Genomic DNA, 18,244 nt, shown 5'->3' with positions numbered 1-18,244 from the left:
AAATTGTACCATAGACTCTCTGTGGATAGTAATTCCATGCTATAATAATAATATAGCAGTAGAGATATATTACCGACCACCTGACCAAGATGGTGATAGTGATTGTGAAATACTCAGAGAGATTAGAGAGACTATTAAAATAAAAAACTAAATAATAATGGGGGATTTCAGCTATCCCAATGTTGACTGGGTGCAAGTCACCTCAGGATGACAGGATGCAGAGATAAAGTTTCTTGACACCTTAAATGACTGCTGCTTGGAGCAGCTAGTCCTGGAACCCACCAGAGGAGAGGCAATTCTTGATTTAGTCCTAAGTGGAACACGGGATCTGGTCCAAGAGGTGAATATAGCTGGACCGCTTGGTAATATTGACCATAATATAATTACATTTAACATCCCTGTGGCAGGGAAAACACCACAGCAGCCCAACACTGTAGCATTTAATTTCAGAAAGGGGAGCAACAAAAAAAATGAGGAGGTTAGTTAAACAGAAATTAAAAGTTACAGCGCCAAAAGTCAAATCCTTGCAAGCTGCATGGAAAATTTTAAAGACACCATAATAGAGGCTCAACTTAAATGTATATGAAGGGTGACCAGATGTCCCAATTTTATAGGGACAGTCCTGATATTTGGGGCTTTGTCTTAAACAGGCGCTTATTATCCCCCCCCCCCATCCCCTGTCCTGATTTTTCACACTTGCTGTCTGGTCACCCTATGTATACCCCAAATTAAAAAACATAGTAAGAGAACCAATAAAGTGCCACTGTGTCTAAACAACAAAGTAAAAGAAGCAGCGAGAGGCAAAAAGCCATCCTTTAAAACGTGGAAGTTAAATCCTAGTGAGGAAAATAGAAAGGAGCATAAACTCTGGCAAATGAAGTGTAAAAATATAATTAGGAAGGCCAAAAAAGACTTTGAAGAAAAGCTAGTCAAAGACTCAAAAAGTAATAGCAAAAAAATTTGTAAGTACATCAGAAGCAGGAAGCCTGCTAAATAACCAGTGGGGCCACTGGACGATCGAGATGCTAAAGGAGCTCTCAAGGACGATAAGGCCATTGCAGAGAAACAAAATTAATTCTTTGCATTAGGACTGTCAAGTGATTAAAAAAATTAATCGTGATTAATCGCACTGTTAATAATAGAATACCATTTATTTAAATTTTTGGATTTTTTTACATTTTCAAATATATTGATCTCAATTATAACATGGAATACAAAGTGTACAGTCCTAACTTTATATTTATTTTTGATTACAAATATTTGCACTGTAAAAAACAAAAGAAATAGTATTTTTTTCAATTCACCTAATACAAGTACTGTAGTGCAATCTCTTTATCATGAAAGTTGAACTTACAAATGTAAAATTATGTACAAAAACCGCCTGCATTCAAAAATAAAACAATGTAAAATTTTAGAGCCTACAAGTCCACTCAGTCCTACTTCTTGTTCAGCCAATTGCTCAGACAAACAAGTTTGTTTACATTTGCAGGAGATAATGCTTTCCGCTTCTTGTTCCCAGTGTCACCTGAAAGTGAGAACAGGTGTTCTCATGGCACTGTTGTAGCTGCCACTGCAAAATATTTACATGACAGATGCGCTAAAGATTCATATGTCCCTTCATGCTTCAACCACCATTCCAGAGGACGTTCCATGCTGATGACGGGTTCTGCTCGATAACAGTCCAAAGCAGTGCAAGCAGATGCATGTTCATTTTCATCGTCTGGGTCTGATGCCACCAGCAGAAGGCTGATTTTTTTTTTTTTTGGTGGTTTGGGTTCTGTAGTTTCACATTGGAGTGTTGCTCCTTTAAGACTTCTGAAAGCATGCTCCAAACATCATCCTTCTCAGATTTTGGAAGTCATTTCAGATTCTTAAACCTTGGCTTGAGTGCTGTAGCTATCTTTAGAAATCTCACATTGGTACCTTCTTCGCGTTTTGTCAGATCTGCAGCGAAAGTGTTCTTAAAATGAACAACCTGTGCTGAGTCATCATCCGAGACTACTATAAGATGAAATATATGGCAGAATGCAGGTAAAATAGAGCCAGAGACATGCAATTCCCCCCAAGGAGTTCAGTCACAAATTTAATTAACGCATTATTTTTTTTAACAAGCATCATCAGCATGGAAGCATGTCCTCTGGAACGGTGGCTGAAGCATGAAGGTGCATACGAATGTTTAGCATATCTGGCACATAAATACCTTGCAGTGCTGGCTACAAAAGTGCCATGCAAATGCCTGTTCTCACTGTCTGGTGACACTGTAAATAAGAAGAGGGCAGCATTATCTCCTGTAAATGTAAACAAACTTGTGAGTCTTAGCGATTGGCTGAACAAGAATTAGGACTGATGGACTTGTAGGCTCTGAAGTTTTACATTGTTTTGTTTTTGAGTGCAGTTATGTAACAGAAAAAAACTACATTTGTAATTTGCACTTTCACGATAAAGAGATTGCACTACAATACTTGTATGAGGTGAATTGAAAAATGCCGTTTCTTTTGTTTATCATGTTTACAGTGCAAATATTTGTAATAAAAAATAATATAAAATGAGCAGTGTACACTTTGTATTCTGTGTTGTAATTGAAATCAATATATTTGAAAATGTAGAAAAACATCCAATAATATTTAATAAATTTCAATTGGTATTCTATTGTTTAACAATGCAATTAAAACTGCGATTAATCACGATTAATTGTTTAATCGTGATTAATTTTTTGAGTTAATCATGTGAGTTAACTGCGATTAATTGACAGCTCTACTTTGCATTGGTCTTCATGGCTGAGGATGTGAGGGAGATTCCCAAACCTGAGCCATTCTTCTTAGATGACAAATCTGAGGAACTGTCCCAGATTGAGGTGTCATTAGAGGAGGTTTTGGAACAAACTGATAAACTAGACAGTAATAAGTCATCAGGACCAGATGGTATTCACCAAAGAGTTCTGAAGGAATTTAAATTTGAAATTGTACAACTACTACAATAGGTCTGTAACCTATCATTTAAATCAGCTTCTGTACCAAATAACTGGAAAATAGCTACTGTGACACCAATTTTTAAAAAGGGCTCCAGAGGTGATCCCGGCAATTACAGGCTGGTAAGCCTGACTTCAGTACCGAGCAAACTGGTTGAAACTATAGTAAAGAACAAAATTGTCAGACACATAGATGAACATAATTTGTTGGGGAAGAGTCAACATGGTTTTTGTAAAGGGAAATCCATGCCTCACCAATCTACTAAAATTCTTTGAGGGGGTCAACAAGCGCGTCTCTAAAGGGGAACCAGTGGATATAGTGTACTTAGATTTTCAGAAAGCCTTTGACAAGGTCCCTCACCAAAGGCTCTTAAACAAGGTAAGCTGTCATGGGATAAGAGGGAAGGTCCTCTCATGGATTGGTAGCTGGTTAAAAGATAGGACACAAAGGGTAGGAATAAATGATCAGTTTTCAAGGGTCTGTACTGGGACGAGTCCTATTCACCATATTCATAAATGATCTGGAAAAAGGGGTAAACAGTGAGGTGGCAAAATTTGCAGATGATACAAAACTACTCAAGATAGCTAAGTCCAAGGCAGACTGCGAAGAGCTACAAAAGGATCTCTCAAAACTGGGCGACTGCACAACAAAGTGGCAGATGCATTTACCAACACTGAATTTCAAAGTAATGCATATTGGAAAACATAATCCCAACTATAAGTATAAAATGATGGGGTCTAAATTAGCTGTTACCACGAAGGAAAGATCTTGGAGTCATTATGGATAGTTCTCTGAAAACATGTGCAGCAACAGTCAAAAAAGCAAACAATGTTATGAATCATTAATAATGTTGGGAACCATTAGGAGAGGGATAGATAATAAGACAGAAAATATCATATTGCCTCTATATAAATCCATGGTGCACTCAAATCTTGATTACCACGTGCAGATGTAGTCGCCCCATCTCAAAAATGATAGATTGGAATTGGAAAAAGTTCAGAAAAGGGCAACAAAAATTATTAGGGGTATGGAACAGCAGCCGTATGAGGAGAGATTAATAAGACTGGGACCTTTCAGCTTGGAAAAGAGACGACTAAGGGGGAATATGATAGAGGTCTATAAAATCATGACTGGTGTGGAGAAAGTAAATAAGGAAGTGTTATTTACTCCTTCTCATAACACAAGAACTAGGGGTCACCAAATGAAATTAATAGGCAGCAGGTTTAAAAGAAACAAAAGGAAGTATTTCTTCACACAATGCACAGTCATCCTGTGGAACTCTTTCCCAGAGGATGTTGTGAAGGCCAAGACTATAACAGGGTTCAGAAAAGAACTAGATAAATTCATGGAAGATAGGTCTCATCAATGGCTATTAGCCAGGATGCGCAGGGATAGTGTTCCTAACCTCTGTTTGCCAGAATCTGGGAATGGGAGACAGGGAATGGCTCACTTCATGATTACCTGTTCTGTTCATTCTCTCTGGGGCACCTGGCATTGGCCACTGTCGGAAGACAGAATACTAGGCTAGATGGACCTTTGGTCTGACCCAGTATGGCCGTTCTTATGGAGTGTTGCATCTCTGCAGGGATCATATGAAAGAGACTGTGGAGTCATTCTGCAGCCACTCTGAGTCAATTACTTCTGCCCAGTGGTCTTTGCTGCCTCAAGGTGACCTTGAGGGAGGACAGGAGGATCTACTGAGCCCTGGATCCTCTGACCCCCTCCCACCTAATAGAGCAGACCCTTCTCATTCCAAACCCTGTGCAATAGGAAACACACCAGTCCTTCTCCCCAGGAAATCTCTTTGGCTATGAAGGTACTAATTGGATTTGCCCCCTAAATTAGTCAGTGCAATCACTTTGAATTCAGTGGGGTTTCACCATGTAAAAGAGCAGGGAGGGCGGGATGCCTAGCTCAGTGGTTTGAGCCTTGGCCTGCTAAACCCAGGGTTCTGAGTTCAATCCTTGAGGGGGCCATTTAGTGATCTGGGGCAAAAATTGGGGATTGGTCCTGCTTTGAGCAGGGGGTTGGACTAGATGACCTCCTGAGGTCCCTTCCAACCCTGATATTCTATGAAGAGCAGAATGTGGGAAAATTGTGGGTTTGTTTTTTATTAAGTCTGTGTGTTTTCCAGCATGGTGCGTAGGACTTAGTTGTATTTTACATTCAAGTGGAATTTCTCTTGGCATTTCATTTTGTTATTCCTCTGTTTATTAATTTGTTGCAGTAATAGTTTTTGCATCCATGACTGAAACAAGTGCCTCAATCAGCAGGTGTCTAAGCAAGTTACTGTTAACTTGTGCCATCTACTGGCTGTCTCTGTTCTTGCACTATCAGAGGCTCGTTCACCAGCACATCTACCAATGTGATATGTGCCAGCAATGCCCCTCTGCTATGTACATTGGCCAAACTGGACAGTCTCTACGCAAAAGAATAAATGGACACAAATCAGACGTCAAGAATTATAACATTCAAAAACCAGTCGGAGAACACTTCAATCTCTCTGGTCACTTGATTACAGACCTAAATGTGGCAATACTAGAACAAAAAACTTCAAAAACAGACTCCAGCGAGAAACTGCTGAATTGAAATTAATTTGCAAACTGGACACCATTAAATTAGGCTTGAATAAAGACTGGGAGTGGATGGGTCATTACACAAGGTAAAACTATTTCCCCATGCTTATTTTTCCCCCTACTGTTACACCTTCTTGTCTTTTTCCCCCTACTGTTGGACACAGGCCATCCTGATTATTACTACAAATGGTGTTTTTTCTTCTGCTGATAATAGCTCACCTTAACTGATCATTCTCGTTATAGTGGGTATGGCAACACCCATTTTTTCATGTTCTCTGTGTATCTATCTATCTATCTATCTATCTTCTTACTGTATTTTCCACTGCACGCATCCAATGAAGTGGGTTTCAGCCCACAAAAGCTTATGCTCAAATACATTTGTTAGTCTCTAAGGTGCCACAAGTACTCCTTGTTCTTTTTCTGTTCTTACTGTTTATTATGGTTTTATTAGGGCGTGAAATGCAGAAGGACTGAGGGAGAATGCAGTTCCCCTTGTTAAAATAAATTATGTTACTAAATACAAACATAAGGCAAAAGGCTTACCTAGTTCTATTATTATTATTACTTTGTTATTATTATTATGTATTATTACAAAATATTCTCATTTATATTAGAGAAATATCTTGAATAATATAATAATAAAGTAATAATAATAACAATACCTAGCTTTTTATATAGCTTTTTCATCCATAGAAGAATACAAGATCCCTTTTAATTCTGTGTTCCCTGCATACCTAACATTCCCCGTGACTCCTGGGAGTTTTCTTAATAAGACAGAGTAAATATGATGAAGGGCTTGAATGTACCTAATGGTACAGCCGCATTGCCCCAGAGGGAGCGCAAGCAGACATACTGTCTTCTCCCAGGACTCTGTGGCATTGCAGAAGTAATGCACACACTGCTTTTGGGGTTTCCACTTACTACTCCAGTGTTGCCAGCCAGCTCCTTGGGTTGGTGCAGGGCCGTCCTTACCCAGATGCAAAGTATGCAGCTGCGTAAGGCACCAGGAAATTTGGGGCTTCACGTTTCCTGGTGCCCTGCACAGCTGCGTACTGCTCCAGCCCCAGCCCCAGCCCCACCCCACCCCACCTCTTCCCGCCCCTGGCCCCTTCCCCGCCCGAGTCCCACCTCTTCCCACCATGCTCCGCCCCAGCCCCGCCCCCACTCCCCTGAGGAGTGCAGCAGGGCCAGGCCTGTACTCACCGGCGGTGGGAAGTGAAGTGGCCCGGCCCCAGCCGCGCCGCCGTTGAGTGCTGGGGGTGGTCCCCCCATCCCCCAAGCCAGAGCCCCCCCACCCTCCCTGCGGAGGCCTGCCCCCTTCCCCCTCCCCCCCGTGGGTGGGCTGCGTAGGGCCCCAGAATAGCTAAGGATGACCCTGGGTTGGTGTATAGGGGAGCTGTGCCATTGCCTCCTCTATGTTTCATCTTACTCTTTTTGTGGGGTTCATGCCCTCCCACGACAGTAGGCACAGAGCAGTCCCCGTGCTCCCTCAGATACAGAGGCTGCAATTCTGCCTGGTTCTTATGCAGGTGTGGGGTGAGAAGGGGTTTCTCCCTCCCCACTGTGGATCCATGTAGTGGCCAGGATTTGGCCCTGATGGAACAGCAGTTCACAGGATGTGGTAAAATTCTTCTCTTTTTCTGGTTTCTAGTCTGAATATGTCCTTAGTTTCGTTTTCATGTCAGTCTTACTCTTTGCTGACTAGCGGTGTCCATGGAGTTTCCCTTTTGATCTGTTGTTTTGTTTCTGTTGTTGTTCATTGATCTTTGGAATGAACTCAACCCAACTAATGTCTGGTTGATGATTCATGCCTGTTCCTGAACTGCATTTATTTTAAAAATAAAAAGGCCTCAGGGATTATGTAAAAGGCCATTTGTCTCAATAAGTCTTTCTACAGTAGGAATCTACTCTAACCTTTTTAATAAGCCAGCAATTCAGTCTTTGCTTTTCTATTATTTTCTTGCACATAGACTTCATAGTTTACACAAGTCAATCGTTAACAAATGCCTATTTTACCATAGATTATAAAGCCAGAAGGGTCCCGGTGATCATCTAAAGTGACCACCTGTGTAAAACCAAAAGCCATAGGACTTTTCTCAATTAATTCCTGTTTGAACAAGAGCAGATATTTTAGAAAAAATCCAATCTTGATTTAAAAATTTCCAGTGATGGAGAATGCACCATAATTCTTGGTAAATTGTTCCAGTGTTTAGTTACCCCCACTGTTAAAAATGTGCAGCTTATTTCTAATGTGACTTTGGCTAGCTTCAACTTCCAGCTACTAGATCTTGTTATATCTTTGTCTGCTAGATTGAAGAGCCCTCTGTGATCAAATTTTACAATTAGGGTATGTATGTCTTTTAGCTAGATGTCTGTAAATACCATTGTTATTTAGCTGAGCTTTTTCTGTTGATTTTCTGTGCACAAATAAGGATATGTACTGAGTCATTCATAAAAGAAAATACTGATGTCTATTCAGCTATATATCATTTTGTAGATGTACTTAAGTCATTCTTAAGAGCCATAATATAGCATAGTGATTATAGGAATCTCCTTCATTGCATACTGTATAAACCAGTGCTCTGAATTTGGGTTTCATAGGAATCATAGAATAACAGGGTTGGAAGGGACCTCAGGAGGTCATCTAGTCCAACCCCCTGCTCAAAGCAGGACCAACCCCAACTAAATCATCCCAGCCAGGGCTTTGTCAAACCTGACCTTAAAAAATTCTAAGGAAGGAGATTCCACCACCTCCCTAGGTAATGCATTCCAGTGCTTCACCACCCTCCTAGTGAAAAAGATTTTCCTAATATCCAACCTAAACCACCCCCACTGCAACTTGAGACCATTACTCCTTGTTCTGTCATCTGCTACCACTGACAACAGTCTAGATCCATCCTCTTTGGTCTAGATCCATCCTAGATCCACCCCCTTTCAGGTAGTTGAAAGCAGCTATCAAATCCCCCCTCATTCTTCTCTTCCACGGACTAAACAATCCCAGTTCCCTCAACCTCTCCTCATAAGTCATGTGTTCCAGTCCCCTAATCATTTTTGTTGCCCTCCGCTGGACTCTTTCCAATTCTTCCACATCCTTCTTGTAGTGTGGGGCCCAAAACTGGACACAGTACTCCAGATGAGGCCTCACCAATGTCGAATAGAGGGGAACGACCACGTCCCTTGATCTGCTGGCAATGCCCCTACATATACATCCCGAAATGCCATTGGCCTTCTTGGCAACAAGGGCACACTGTTGACTCATATCCAGCTTCTTGTCCACTGTAACCCCTAGGTTCTTTTCTGCAGAACTGCTGCCGAGCCATTCGGTCCCTAGTCTGTAGCGGTTCATGGGATTCTTCCGTCCTAAGAGCAGGACTCTGCACTTGTCCTTGTTGAACCTCATCAGATTTATTTTGGCCCAATCCTCCAATTTGTCTAGGTCCCTCTGTATCCTATCCCTACCCTCCAGCGTATCGATCTCTCCTCCCAGTTTAGTGTCATCTGCAAACTTGCTGAGGGTGCAATCCACACCATCCTCCAGATCATTTTTGAAGATATTGAACAAAACCGGCCCCAGAACCGACCCTTGGGGCACTCCACTTGATACCAGCTGCCAACTAGACATGGAGCCATTGATCACTACCCGTTGAGCCTGACAATCTAGCCAACTTTCTATCCACCTTATAGTCCATTCATCAAGCCCATACTTCTTTAACTTGCTGGCAAGAATACTGTGGGAGACTATGTCAAAAGCTTTGCTAAAGTCAAGGAACAACACATCCACCGCTTTCCCCTCATCCACAGAGCCAGTTATCTCGTCATAGAAGGCAATTAGATTAGTCAGGCATGACTTGCCCTTGGTGAATCCATGCTGACTGTTCCTGATCACTATCCTCTCCTCTAAGTGCTTCAGAATTGATTCCTCGAGGACCTGCTCCATGATTTTTCCAGGGACTGAGGTGAGGCTAACTGGCCTGTAGTTCCCAGGATCCTTCTCCTTCCCTTTTTTAAAGATGGGCACTACCATTAGCCTTTTTCCAGTCGTCCAGGACTTCCCCCGTTCGCCATGAGTTTTCAAAGATAATGGCCAATGGCTCTGCAATCACATCCGCCAACTTCTTTAGCACTCTCGGCTGCAGCGCATCCGGCCCCATGGACTTGTGCTCGTCCAGCTTTTCTAAATAGTCCCTAACCACCTCTTTCTCCACAGAGGGCTGGTCACCTCCTCCCCATGCTGTGCTGCCCAGTGCAGTAGTCTGGGAGCTGACCTTGTTCGTGAAGACAGAGGCAAAAAAAGCATTGAGTACATTAGCTTTTTCCACATCCTCTGTCACTAGGTTGCCTCCCTCATTCAGTAAGGGGCCCACACTTCCCTTGACTTTCTTCTTGTTGCTAACATACCTGAAGAAACCCTTCTTGTTACTCTTAACATCTCTTGCTAGCTGCAATTCCAAGTGTGATTTGGCCTTCCTGATTTCATTCTGCATGCCCGAGCATATTTTTATACTCTTCCCTGGTCATTTGTCCAACCTTCTACTTCTTGTAAGCTTCTTTTTTGTGTTTAAGATCAGCAAGGATTTCACTGTTAAGTCAAGCTGGTTGCCTGCCATATTTACTATTCTTTCTACACATCGGGATGGTTTGTCCCTGTAACCTCAATAAGGATTCTTTAAAATACAGTCAACTCTCCTGGACTCCTTTCCCCCTCATGTTATTCTCCCAGGGGATCCTGCCCATCAGTTCCCTGAGGGAGTCAAAGTCTGCTTTTTTGAAGTCCAGGGTCCGTATTCTGCTGCTCTCCTTTCTTCCCTGTGTCAGGATCCTGAACTTGACCATCTCATGGTCACTGCCTCCCAGGTTCCCATCCACTTTTGCTTCCCCTACTAATTCTTCCCGGTTTGTGAACAGCAGGTCAAGAAGAGCTCTGCCCCTAGTTGGTTCCTCCACACTTGCACCAGAAAATTGTCCCCTACACTTTCCAAAAACTTCCTGGATTGTCTGTGCACCGCTGTATTGCTCTCCTAGCAGATATCAGGGTGATTGAAGTCTCCCATGAGAACCAGGGCCTGCGATCTAGTAACTTCCGTGAGTTGCCGGAAGAAAGCCTCGTCCACCTCATCCCCCTGGTCCTGTGGTCTATAGCAGACTCCCACCACGACATCACCCTTGTTGCTCACACTTCTAAATTTAGTCCAGAGACTCTCAGGTTTTTCTGCAGTTTTCATACTTGAGCTCTGAGTAGGAACCTTAACCACGTCACATATCTTAATATTGTTCTTTGCTTTTATCATTTTCATGGGGTTTTGTAATGCCTTAAGGAGTCATTTACTTGCCAGAATAAATCTTGAGCTAAATAACTTGATGTGTATCCAGCTTCGAGGAACTGAAAGGCCAGAAGAAGATCTGGTCTTGTATTTTTCCAGCCCAATATGTGGTTTTTAGAAGCATTAAAACTGTGAAAAATCTGAACCCAAGTACAAATGTACATAATGGTACATTTATGTTTCACTGCCCAGTTCTCCGTGCACAATGTGTTGCTACTAGTACTTTATCAGTTGTTCTTTTATGAATAAATACATGGTATTTGGTATATTAAATAAACAGTTCTTCAAAAATGTTTCTGGCACAAATTGCCACATTAGAGTAGGCAGCATATACTTCTGATGCTTTGGCTGTTACTGCTGTTTCAAGACGAGTTGCTGTAGTCACACCCTATTCTGTTAGATAACAGCTTGAGGGTAACGTTTTGACTCATTGCTTGTCAAGAAAAAGAATTCTGATTTTAATCTATGAGAGGCTGAAGTGTTTGTGCAAAAAGTAACACTAAGTATATGCTTGGTGCCTGGTGTTTGGAAGGGGACAATAGTATGTGTCACCACAGTAACCCTCTATGCCTTTGCTCAGCTGTTCGAATGATATGAATATCATAACGATTAGAAAAAGGCCCAAGCCACAAAGTTCAGATCTAAAGCAGACTTCCAGATCCGAATCTGGCTTGCCCAAAAGCTTGAGGATGCTTGTATCTATAGTTTTTGTTCAGCCCATAATGGAAATAGGGCAGGAGCAAGTTTGAGGGGAGGGTGTTGAGATCCAGAATGTTTTGGTTGATCCTGATCATCCTGTCTGTAATAACAGTTCATTTCTGTACTGTAAGATTCTCATTCTCTCTCTGCAAGACCTGTCAAGTAACCTGGCTTGCACTGGGATTTCTTTGCATATCCATCTGCTTAAAAAAAAAAAATTCCCTACAGTTCATAAGGGTGATACTTCCAAATGCATAACTTAGCTCACAAAGAGAGAAAATATTAAAACCATAGTCACTGATTTTCTTCAAAAAGCCTTTTTTTTTTAACCCTCAGGTCCTTTAGGCATCTGTAGCGTTGCTGTCTTTCTTGCATACTTCACCAACCTTCCTGTGTCATATCTCAGCAATGCCTCTCCTCATTTGCTGGAAGTTAAGGTTGCTTTCAGGCATAATTCAAACCCTCCAGACAAAGGAAATAACATGTTTAATAAAACCTTAAAGTAAGAAGGGAAGAGAAAAGTCTCCTGTGTTCCTTGCCACCTAATGCACTCACAGCCTATAAGGGTTACACGTCCAACTTCAACAGACATGAAAAGAAATACACACCCTAAACTTCATCCAACTCACACACTAATGTACAACCGTAACAGTGACCTCATGTCCTGTTGTATAACAGATTGGCACATCTGATCAGCCTTCCTGTGTAGTAGCTCAGCAATGCCTCGCTTACTATTTATTTATTTTTACAGATGTCAAGAGCATGTTGTGCATTTTACAAGACAAATAGATAAATGAGCTCCCCACCCAAAAGAACTTACAATCCATCATTAGACAGGACAAGTGTAGGTAGCAGCCAGCTGGAAGGGAAGGAGGAGGAAGACCGGGATTACAGTAAGGAAATCCTCCAGGTACTCAGTTTAGGCAAGTCCACATCATGGTGGTTAAAATAAACGTTTGGATTTTTTAAAACTATTATTATTATTATTGTTTACTCACTTCCTGAATGAGGAGAGGGTAGTGGCTTAGTGGACCAGATTGGCCTACAATTATTCTGTCTACAATATTGTAGTTTACAATTGGAGATTTCACTTTTTTAGTTTAAATTGAACACCAGTTATAAAACACTGATCAAACGTCTCAAGAATCAGTTTTATGAAATAAATACTGAAGAACCAGAAAGAGGCAAGGTTCTTTTTATGGAATCCATACCCCTTTTTCATGAACTATGGGATCAGTTACATGCACTCATTATTACTTCCGATCCATGATTCCTGTTTCAGTTGTGCATAGCAGTGATGTTGTGAGCACTTGAGTTTTCTGTGGTTACATGCCATATGGGAATACAAACAAGAAATTAGATGGCTCCACAAAGGTGTTAGACACAAACTTCAAAATAAATATGTGTATTTCATTGCTAATGGAACAACTGATGTCTACTCAAATTTCTCAGTCACACTTTAAGTAAACCTTTAGAAAAGAATGATCTAGGAAGTTGCAGGACACTAACGTAGCCAAAACAAACACTGCAAAAAGATAAAAGTATAGACCCAAACCTGACACCCACATGAATAAACAGTAAAGTTACTCTATCTCAAATCATAGTCACAGCAGGGCCGGCTCAAGGCACCAGTGTTCCAAGCAGGTGCTTGGGGCGGCAGTCAGAAAGGGGCGGCAGCGGTGGCATATCGGCAGCAGCTTCTCTGTTCCTCCATCCGTGGTGGCAATTCGGTGGCAACAGGTTTTTTCACTGCTTGGGGCTGCAAAAACGGTAGAGCCGGCCCTGAGTCACAGCCATTGATTTCAATGGAACTATTTGCATTTAAGGGGAACACAATTTAGCCCTGTATAATAACAAACAGGCTTTGACATAAACTGAAAAAGCAAGAAAATACAGACTGAATTTATCGTTAATTCATTTTGGTTTTGCTTAGATATTGCAGCACATATGGTATTTACATCAGTCAGACTGGTTCCAAAAACCCAACCAAAACTGGCCAGCCTGCTTATTTTGGAAGTTTATGAGGGGTGTCTCCTGCTAAAATGTCCAAAGTGACTTCAATCACATGCTTCAACAACCAAGTTATAAACCCGTAAGAAAGTGGGTGTGCATGGAAATGGTGACAGAAGATTTTAAATAAAAAACAAACTCCATTTTGCTCAACCTAGCAGTTTGAAAGTGGATGAGCTAAAGAAGTATTTCTCACAATGGTTAAGCTGTGAAATGTATTTGAAAGTACAGGCCACAATCTTCAAACTTGGTTGCCTGAAATTAGGCTCCTAAATAAGTGACCTGACTTCCAGAATTGTTGAGGATGCATAACTTTGACTGCTGTCAGTGGTTGGCTGCAGTGCGGATTACAGTTGTTGAGCTGAGCTGCATGCATTCTAAAGAGAATTAATACACTGCGTATGGATAGCATAGTTCTTCAAGTCCTTCACCATCTTTGTACCTTCAAATGAGTATGGTGAGATTGGTATTCAGCTACTTCAGGCTTTCCTGGTACATATTCCCTAACAGTAAGCTTTGTACCATTCTGAAGTCAACTATTTTATGTGCATCTGTGTTAAGCCTTGAAAACTGTCTGTTAGCTCATATCTCATACTAGACACGGCTATAAAAGCTGGGCCTGGACTAGCTTGTTCAGTAATGCTGTTCGAAGATGTCAACTGGATTGTGTGCATTTCATCTACATTATTGCATGTTAACACTGTGAGGATCGTCACTGGGGCTCAGCTAATTGAGATTAGTAAAAGGGAGTTGACCTGTATCACAAGTGTAACCCTGAAGAGAGGGTCGAGGAAAACCACGGAGCCTGGAGGAGTAATCTGTATGTGTGCTGAGTGGATTACAAGTATGTTGAGCTCAGCAAAATTCAGACTGGAGGAAGAGAAAATATGTACAGTGCGAGAAGGAGCTGTAAGGTAAATATGTTAACTTAGACCAAATCCTGCCCTATATCAGCAAAAGTGTATTTGTGAGTGAAATTGGAGGGCTGGAGCAAAGCAACCATTCAGAGAGTTCAGGAGCCATTCTGCTGATGCCCTCTTCCTTTCTTTAATACATCTGTGCAGGAGAGGGCAGGCCTTGCCACAGGTTGAAACCCCCCAAAATAAATGTAAAACTCTGCCTCCTATATTTGAAGCTCTTCACCATACCAGGATAATTTAAAAAGTTTTATGCTATGCTCTGAAAATACAACCATATCAGCAAATGTGCATGAAACCATATGTGTTTTGTTCATAGCTTTGATGTAGAAAATGGCCCGTCATCAGGTCGCAGCCCATTGGACCCCCAGGCCAGTTCTTCTTCAGGACTTGTATTGCATACCACTTTTCCAGGCCACAGCCAGCGCCGGGAGTCATTTCTTTACAGATCAGACAGTGACTATGACTTATCACCAAAGACTATGTCCAGGAACTCATCTCTTCCAAGTGAACAGTGAGTATGAATCTAATTTATATCATTCATCATAATAATGAGACCAAGCACTTTACCAACATCTCTGTAATCCTCTTAATACCCCAAAGAGGTAATTATGTATTTTATAGAGGGAGAACCTGAGGCAAAGTGGTTTTTATTAAACAACACAGGCCAAATCAGGAGTTCATGACCCCCAGCTATGTGCTCACAAGACTCAATGTTTTAGCCTATTAAATAAATGTTTCCCAGCTAGTAGAAAAGCATTGCAAATCAATGTTCTGAAATAGCGTTGTTGTTTACTTGTTACTTGTATGAAAATTAGTTCTTTTTTTAATAGATGAGGTTTATTGTTATTTTCAGCCAAATTACCTAAATCACTTACCTTATATTTCAAATATATTCGTATGTTTTTATATGATATTTTGTTTTTTTGTAATGTATGGTTAATATAATACAGTGAAGACCATGTTAGCAAACATGTATAGATGGATGGATAGACAGGATTGGTACAAAATATGTCATGTAGATTAAATAGGTTTACTTGATTTGCAGTGCTTTAGTTTAAAGTGCACATTTTAACATTTTTCTGTTGCCTTTTCTTGGTGGCTTGGTAGAAGACCACATGTCACTGGAGAAACTGGCCTCATTAGACACACCTTTCCATGCTTTAAATGAAGGCAGGTAACCAAACCTATGTGCCAGTAATTATATTCCAGGAACTGAATGCCTCTTAATGGGCAAAGGCCTCAATATTCATAATGTTATATGAAGGGAAAAAATTGAGATAATTTTTCAAATGAATTTAATTCTGGGGAAAGGTGCCAGAAATTGAAGATTCTTTCTATAGCTCAGATCGAGCATGAGACTGCTGCAGTCCCGGTTTCCCCATGCAGCTCTGTTCACGTTCCCATGACCAGCAGGAACTGTCTCAAGGCAGCTCAGCTACTGGAGGGTAGTTCATTCTTCATGTCTAATCAGTTTTTAGTCTCGCTACAGAGACTACCAAGGCTATGCCAACTAGTGCCAACCGTGAGGGCAGGTTTTATGATAGAACTCCTGTTTGAGACCGTGAACTCATTTCATGGGTCAGTTAAGTAGCCACCCAATGGTGGTTATTGAAGACGAGATTGTATCTGCTGACCTTGCACACAGTGTCTATATCCAATTACCAGTTGGCATTAATTTATAAAATAGGTGGTGGTTTCATAAGAAATAGTCTCATAATTAGAAACTGGGGGCAGTAAATAGGTAAAGTATAATGGATTATAGTGTATTCTTGTTTTTCATGAGTGTGAAGGATCTCTCAGACTTCTGTAGCATTTTAATGGAAACTTATAGGATTTGTATAAGTATTTCTAAAGGACCTTGTAGAGTACCATAGTAATTACTAGTGGAGGGGATATATAAACCTTAGACACAAAAGTTTCAAAATTAATTAAAGGTATTGGGGCTTTATTTCATTTCTAAATATTAACTTATTGCCTATTTTAGAGCAGAAATTAAGCCCTGTACAGTCCTGAAAAATTGGTATTAATGCACACACAGGAAATTATGTATAAATGCCATGACCTCAGAAAATAAGAACATTGGATATATGTGGTGTTATCAGGAACATGTATAAATTCAAAATTTCAGGCATGAGCTCTTAATGTGAGAGCAAATAAATTTACAAATTAAGAACAGCACTTATTCTCCATTAAGTTCAAAAGCTCTCTTTTTTTCTCTAAAAACAAAGTTAAAAAGATTATTATATATTATATGAATTATAAATATTTTATAGTGTAGTAGAAATCTAAAAGTTAGAAAGATGGTCCAGCTATCATGAGAAATACCTACCAAAAAATCTCTAGCTATAGTTAGCATTTAGCAAATATTTATATAAGAGACTGTAACATCTCTAAATTATGTAAATAATATATTATAAGCTAATAATATGTTTTACATTTGACAAAAAATATAATTATCTGCTGAAGCAAAAGGATTTGTTGTAATGGCTAAGGTCAATCAATGCAAATCTGCATACTAAAGTATGTGTACTATAAAAAGCTTGGTATGATATGTACTCAACTGGATAAAATGCTCAGTACATATTTAGTTGATTATAAATACAAATACATAATATTTACCAAACCCCCCCACCAAAGATAGTAATGCATTTTGCACAGTACATATTCTCTAATCTTCCATGATGAAAATCTACAGACAAGAAACAATGTTTAAATAACATTAAAGGCTGTGACACAAATCAACAAAAGCCAGGAAATTCAAAGATGACCTTTACTCAGACCGTTATGCTTTTTTTTCCATCACAGTATGAGTGAGCCACCTTAACCTTGAATTTCCTGGCATTTATTGCCTTGTGTTACCAAAACTGAGCAGTTTTTCCAGCTTCATTTGTTTTTTGTCTGTGAACATGCACAGTGACTAGGGGACATTTCCATTAGGAGCAAGCTTTTATGTAATTTAAAGAAACAGTACGTGTAGTAAAGATTTATTTTTGAATAGTGGGGCTATTTGAGAAAACATTGCATTGTAAAATACTCTTTTTCCCATTTGAAATTAAACTGTGTTTGATATAAATATTTATATTTGCTCATAAATGTTAAGGAGCCAGTTTTTAGTTCCAGCCTTGAGTTTTGCTTACACAAATCAGGCAGTTGAATATCCAGCTTCCCAATTTGAATATGCATATATTGTGTTTGTGTGCACTGAATGGGTGCCCACCCACTTTAGTAGATGCATCCATTTGCTAGCAAGCAAAAGTTGCAGCACAAAATAAAAGGCTAGCATAATGCTTGGTTTGGCTGTCTGTATATTAATGATTACATTCTGTGCAGAATTTTTACATCATACAATTTGATGAGTATGTGTATGTACAGTACTAAAATACTGATAATTATTCTCTGACATACAATGATTCACACTTTTTTTTTTTTCATTTATTTTAGACATGGAGATGACCTGATTGTTACACCTTTTGCGCAGGTAAATTTCAAATAGTCTCTTTGTTTAGACTATAATATCATAGATAAATTGAATGGAATAGAAAGTTGTCCTTCAGCATCTATGCTCCTGTATTAATACATATATTGAAAACGTGCATGTTTGTAAAATATTATATGTTTTTGTTTACTTTAGGTCCTGGCAAGTTTACGAAGTGTGAGAAATAACTTTACGTTATTGACAAATTTGCATGGAACATCAAACAAGTAAGCTTTCTGCTTTTAATTAAATTCATTGTTAAGTTAAGTTAAAT

The 18,244-nt window shown here is 40.1% G+C and overlaps 1 protein-coding gene across 3 annotated transcripts in view; it reads left to right on the top strand.

The window, feature by feature from the left end:
• Positions 1 to 18,244, top strand: part of PDE4B (phosphodiesterase 4B) — a 395,151-nt gene that overhangs the window by 289,910 nt on the left and 86,997 nt on the right. For all 3 annotated transcript variants that reach the window (XM_073357426.2, XM_073357424.2, XM_073357425.2), the window contains 3 exons: positions 14,812 to 15,006; positions 17,937 to 17,973; positions 18,127 to 18,197. In XM_073357426.2, the coding sequence (XP_073213527.1) occupies positions 14,812 to 15,006; positions 17,937 to 17,973; positions 18,127 to 18,197 (303 nt within the window). The remainder of the gene's footprint in view (positions 1 to 14,811; positions 15,007 to 17,936; positions 17,974 to 18,126; positions 18,198 to 18,244) is intronic.

This window comes from Lepidochelys kempii, chromosome 8, assembly GCF_965140285.1.
Source record: "Lepidochelys kempii isolate rLepKem1 chromosome 8, rLepKem1.hap1, whole genome shotgun sequence".
Classification (NCBI taxonomy): domain Eukaryota; kingdom Metazoa; phylum Chordata; order Testudines; family Cheloniidae; genus Lepidochelys; species Lepidochelys kempii.
The sequence above is the reverse complement of the archived record's forward strand: the minus strand, read 5'-3'. Positions and strand labels throughout refer to the sequence as shown.